Source organism: Urtica dioica, chromosome 7 (genome assembly GCF_054948205.1).
Source record: "Urtica dioica subsp. dioica isolate 48M chromosome 7, U.dioica_male_clone48M_v1_H2, whole genome shotgun sequence".
NCBI classification, from domain to species: domain Eukaryota; kingdom Viridiplantae; phylum Streptophyta; class Magnoliopsida; order Rosales; family Urticaceae; genus Urtica; species Urtica dioica.
In genome coordinates, this window is record NC_142762.1 from 18,279,291 (window position 1) to 18,285,684 (window position 6,394).

The 6,394-nt window shown below is 34.6% G+C and overlaps 1 protein-coding gene across 1 annotated transcript; it reads right to left on the minus strand.

Moving 5' to 3' along the window:
- Positions 1-1,656: 1,656 nt before the first annotated feature.
- On the minus strand, positions 1,657-5,717 carry CHY1 (beta-hydroxyisobutyryl-CoA hydrolase 1). The gene is made up of 14 exons (XM_089620667.1): positions 5,593-5,717; positions 5,374-5,454; positions 5,177-5,245; positions 5,038-5,101; positions 4,816-4,895; positions 4,581-4,664; positions 4,218-4,302; positions 3,919-4,004; positions 3,109-3,230; positions 2,881-2,941; positions 2,645-2,743; positions 2,269-2,370; positions 2,124-2,165; positions 1,657-2,022 (listed from the first exon to the last, which is right to left on the minus strand). The coding sequence occupies exons 1-14, from the start codon at positions 5,629-5,631 to the stop codon at positions 1,885-1,887; spliced, it is 1,152 nt and encodes a 383-aa protein (XP_089476793.1). The 5' UTR covers positions 5,632-5,717; the 3' UTR covers positions 1,657-1,884.
- Positions 5,718-6,394: the final 677 nt, after the last annotated feature.

A 6,394-nucleotide genomic window follows, 5' to 3' on the forward strand; every position in this document is an offset into this window, starting at 1 on the left:
CTTTAGGAGGATCTTATAGCTCTGATACCACTTTGTTGGAAGGAAGTTTTGGGTATGTGGAGAGTGTTTAAGTATTTTTGGTGTTTAGGGAAGAAGTTTGGAAATTTGGAGGCTTGGGTATAAAGTAGAGAGATAGAGAATTTCTTTGTAGAAAGGAGAACTTTTTATTTGGCTTGATCCCAAAATGTAGGATTAAGTGGAATTCTCTAGATACAACATTTTTTAGAGAATTTTCCTAATTAATGACACCTTAGGAAAATACAAGATTATTCTAGAATTTCTTACACCTAAAGACTCTCTCTACACACATCAAGAGTATTCTAGAAAGATGACAACTAAAATAGGCCCAAAATACTAAAAGCCCAAACTACAATTAGAAATAACTAGGCCCAAATACTATAACCCAAATCAAGTTTAATTATTCATCATATGCAACCATTCAGCCATCTTCGACAATAGAGAAAAACTCTGATGGCTACCAATAGTATACTCGCGATCAAGTTTATATGGGATACCATCCACAACCTTTTCAATCTCGTGTACTCCGTGGAGACGGTTGAGGAGTTGGAAGAGATTTATGTCCCGATGGATTGGAGCTTTAATGAGAGAGGACATACCACAGAGGATGCATTCAATCTATCTTTAGGGGTAGTCCTTGTCTCCTCAACTAAAGAGATAGTGTTAGCATTCCCACATAAGAGCACTTTGTCAATTCACCTATGTTCAAACAATTTCTTTTTACATGCCATAACTATCAAGGCTCCCAACAATATTTGCTCGATGTATTCTCATTGTTGAGACAAAGGCCAAACACCCAAAAATTCTTAGGAAATCATAGTGCAATGGCTTGCCATAGAGTAACTCAAAAGGTGTCTTCTTGTGTAATATAGGGGTAGGTGTTCAATTGATCAGATAAGTATATAAAACAATCTGACCAAAAGTGTTATAAACACTTATGATTGTAAATAAAGTGAACGCATCACATTAGTTAGGAATGACAATTTTACCAGTTATCCGGTGTAAACGTGTCGAGTAAGAATCGCTCTCATCAGGTAAATAGGTAAACGGGTAAAACCCATTAAGATTATAGCGGGTCTGGGTCCGGATTACGAAATAGGTGGACCCGCACCCATCTACGCGGGACCCGACTCTCGTTAAAAACTTAACACTAAGAAAATTGTTTTTATTGAAAAGTAATCTCTTACTCATTAAGTTATTTCAAGCTTTTACTACCGCTCGACTAATATTATAAGTTGTCGATATAGTGTTTTTTTAATTATGTTTTGAAAAATTAATTAAAATAAAAAAAAATCCTTATTAGCTAATTAAATTCACCACTATTATTTTACTCTATTATATAATTATAATAATTGTGTAAAGAATATCATGTAATCTTGCTATAATTGTTTTATTTTTTGTAAGATTATTGGTTGATTTTTTTTTTTAATATTGTTGGCTGTTTTTTTTTTTAAAGATTGTTGGTTGATTTTTTTAAATCCTAATTACCATGCATATTCATAAGGTATATATTGAAAGTAATGATGGCGTAGGGGTTGTGAGTGATATTAATGCATTACAGTTAATCAATGAGGAAACGAATCTTAGAAACTATATTTTATTGTCCTGCGCCGAAGCAAAATTGATGAAATCCACTGGTCAAATACAAACTACAGAATGGCATAACTTCAATTTCTAACCATCCATTTATTTACCAAACGCAACTTTATTCGAGTACATCAATTCAACATATCACAATAAATTTTATTCTAACTTGACCAGTGTGACCTTCGCCAGCGGTTTATTTCTGAGGATGGCTATGTCTACATTATGGTGGTATTTTTTGTGTTGGTTTCATTGCTTCACCAAACCTGAATCCGAATTTCCCTAGAGCTTGGAAATCGCATATACGGGCAGATTGGATATCGCAGGAAGCTTCAAATCTTCCCAATCTTTGTCGTCGACCTTTGAGAAGTATTGGTCAACCATGTAGTCACTGATGAGCTCAAGTTTTGAAGGGTTCCACTGAAAACCCAGATCACAAAATAAAATAAAAATAAAAAGTAAGGATTAGGATTAGTATAAATGACTATTTGTTGAAAGTAAAGAGTTAAGAGCTCAACAACCTTGGGGTTCTTATCTTTGTCCAACAATAAAGCTCTGCAACCCTGAATTAGATATTTAGGGGGAAAAAAGAGTTATTACCCTTCAAAATAGAAAGGAGTAATTATAATGAATACTTGAAATAACTGACAGAAGAAAAAGGAGAACCTCCGCGAAATCTCTGCTAACTTGTCCTCGCAAGACATGAGAAACCATTCTATACTCGCGGACAAGACAGTGACCTACACCCTGAAGCCTGCCTTCTCTAATCTGAAAGTAAGGGCACAGAATTTAAACAAGGGCTACAAGAACCAACCGATGCCAAAAACGCTTTATTTCTGAATTAATTTTCAGTTCTGTAAGTCTCCTATATCGCCCTAACGAGTATGCACTACAAAATTCAAGAAAGAAAAAGAAGTCAACTGGACTGGAATCCATAGTCCACTGTGGTAATATTTAAGGATTTCGAGCCGCTCTGAGAAATTGTGCTGTTAAAAAGAGAGTTTTTACGCAAAATGGCAAAGTAACGCATATAGAGTCGTACTGATCTCAGCGATATTTTCAAGCTCATCGGAGATGCTTTTTTCAGTGTATGAATCGTTGCAGTGATCCATGGATCTGGCTTATGAAAGATCTCCATTTCCTTTGGTACAAAAAAGAAGAACGTAATCAGCAACACTAAGATATTTAGTTCCACAATCCTCTATTGTCGAAGTTAGTATGACTAGAAATTAAATAAAACAATAAACTTATAGAGCTGGAAAATATATAATGGCTTACAAGGGCAGCTAAAATTTCTTCTATTGTTCTTCGCGAGAAGCATTTATCTATAACATTAAGCCTGTCCCAAGACACAATCGGAAACAAGGATTAAAAAAATATATCAGCTGATCGCAAAGGCTAGCTACCAAATACCAGCCCCTTTAAGATTAAGCTCGGTCAGGTTTTGGGTAATTGAATGGTTCGATGGAAGCCTTTTTTTAACGTACAATTAAGAAAAACACTAACCGAAAATAAGCACTATTCTCCTTCATGTGAGGCTGCTGAGAGTGCTTTTTGATAATTGCTGAAATGTGGTCTGCGTCACTTGAATCCGCATTCCATAGGTCTTCTTCTAATAAGGATAGCCTCTGTCAAACAATAAATGACTCAGAAAATGCTCTTCAAACAGACAATCAAAGTTTCAAGACAACTATGGGTGGAAATACTTTTAAAACATGAGAGCAAATACTCGTGAACAAAGTATTACCAGAGGAGAATATAATTTTTTTTCTTAGACATTTAACGAGTCAGCGATCGAGGATTCAGAATTAGTTCAACGATTAACTAGCATACTAACTGTAAAACTTACCACCTCAGGAAGCTGAAAACGTACTAGTCTACCAGCAAACTAAGCGACAATTAGTTTCATGTTATATCAGCCTTTGTCATTCTGCTCAATTTTTTGTCATTCTGCTCAATTTTTTGATCAATTTCATACATGATTCGTAACTAATGTATCATAACTAGCATACAACCTCTAAAAGTTAATAATTCGTAACACCGGGATTACTCATTTCATACATGATTTCTTTGTCATTCTGCTCAATTTTTTGATCAATTTTTTTACGCAGCTAATGTTATTTACTTCACGTTTTGAGCCAAACGCTGCTGTCATCAATTTTAATCACATTGTTCACAATGCAGATCCTATAAAGAACTAAAGAGAACATGTATAAAACCTTGCAATCAGAAAATGCATTCCCATTGAGAACAGCTTTGTTTGAGAATTCACACAGTGCTAAATGTATATAAACAAAAAAGGAGATATGTACATACTGATGAGGGGACAAAGTGAGTAGCAAGACCAGAAGCAAGCATCTCAGCACCATCGAGTCGTGAACCCGTAAGACCAACATATTCTCCTGCCAAACATTTAGATGAATAATTACTCCCAAACCCCAAAGATCACTATTTCCACGAAATAAAATATTCACATATCCCCATGGTCTCATTGTAACTGTAGTCGTACCCTATTTCTCAACCACGGTTGATTTTAACACACTAAATAAAGAGGGAGAAAACTAATTGTTAAGTATTTGCAGAATTCAAAACCAAGGGGAAAAAAATTACTCTACCAAAAAATCCAGGAAGTCTTGACAAGTAAAAAGATGCACCCACATCTGGAAAGAGTCCCAACGCTGTTTCTGGCATAGCAAATACCTAAAACAAGCATACAAATTTCCAGTATGTGATTGTGAGTCAACAATACCTTCTACGTTATTCAGAGAATTTTTGTTTACAAAGTTGAATTTGGTGTTCCATCGTGGTACTGCATCCAGATTTCATTTTGCAAAACAAATTCAAGTGAGTTGAGCTTGAGATTTACTCCTTCCCTTTTCCTTCTGTAAGTTTTTTTTTTAATATAAAATAAAAAAATTTAAAAAAAATAAAAAAGAAGAAGAAGAAAACCAAATACTTGTGAGATTAATTAAACATACCGAATTTTCTGTGGCAACTCGGAATCTACCGTGTATTGAAGCACCAGCGCCACCACCCATGACAATTCCATTAAGAATCGACACCTTTAAGTATTAAAACATGTTGCGAGTAAGAATAAATACATGCATCTAAGTCCTACATAAGCTATGTAAACCACGTATATCTCAAAAAAGAAAAAAAGAAGGTTAACATAAGAGTTTGCTAAACTATCACAATAAAGTTTAAGATCCTCACCTGCGGTTTTCTGTATGTTGCTATCAAATAATTTAAGGTAAACTCTTTCCGGAAAAACTCTGCACCCAATTTCCAATTACCTATAAGGTATGCAAATTAAAACAACCCAAGATCAGAACAGTTTCAATAAAACTGGGCATCTTCCTTTTGAGACATGGATGAAACTAGAAGAACTGAAACTGGAAAAATCATAGTTCAGACCACAAATCTATTATATATTACCTTCATTAATATCGCGAACCACAGCAGCGACATCGCCGCCGGCACAAAATGCTCTCCCTTTACCCTAAGAAAGCGGTTCTCTCATACAATATTATTTACAGCATTCTAAAAACCACATGTAAAAAGGAAAAGGGACTACCTTGACAATCAACAATTTGACGCTTGAATCGTCCTCGTAGGCACTCAAAAGCTCTAACATTCTAGAAATCTATGCAAAAACAAACATTGAAGGGAACCGAAAGAAAGTACATAATTGAAAGTGTAAATGGAATTATATAAATATATGCGCGCCCACACACACACACACACATATATATATATATATATATATCCAACCATTTCGTAAGACAAGGCATTCAATTGACGAGGCCTGTTGAATATAAGAGTCCTCGTGGACATAGTTTTCTCCACCAAAACCTACAAGACGTTGTTCACGAAGCAATAAATATCTCAATATAACTCCAATTACCTACTCTGTGAACTTCGCTGATCGAGAACTACAAGTAGGTAAGAAACGGAGAGAGACAGAAATAAATAAATAAATTAATGAGAAACCTGTTCTTCTCCTTGGATGTTAGCTTTGGAGGAAGCCATCGGTGAAGAGTGTATGAAGATTGAAGTGTGAGGACAAACAGAGATGTCTTTTGGACTTTCTTCGGTGAAGGGAAATATATGCGAAATATAGGCTATGTTTGGTAATCAATGTTTTTGAGTTAAAAAAATAAGAAATAAAAAGTGAACATTGTGTTTGGAAAATTTGTTTAAAAAATTTTGAAGTTGTTTTGTAAAAGATAAAAGAAAATTGAAAACAAATAAAAGGTGTTTTTGGAAAAAAAATTTCTTCTCTTCTCTCCTCCTTCTCCTCATCTTCTCTTTACATTTTTTCAAAAAAAAAATGAAAACTTTACCAAACACTTTTTTCAGTTTTTTCAATTTCTCAAAAACAAAAATGAAAACTGTACCAAACAGTTTTTTGAAAACAACTGCAAAATAATTTTTCAGTACAACTACAAAAATTAGAAAATAGAAAACAAAAACTTTTTGAGTTAACTACCAAACAACCCATACATTTTATTAAAAAAAAAATGTTCCCAGACATTTTTTTTAAGGGCTGTCATGTGTACCTTAATATTGAAAACTTATAAATTAGGGATGGCAATTCGGGTAACGTGTCGTGTTCGTGCCGTGTTTTATTCGTTTTCATGTATTTTTTGACAGACCCAGATCCGACCCATTTATTAATCGTGTCTAAGAGCAAAACTCAAACACGACCCACTATTTTTTTGTCAAACCCAGACCCAACCCACTAAGACCAATTTATTAGTCGTGTCTCAATGGACCATGTAACCCACGAACC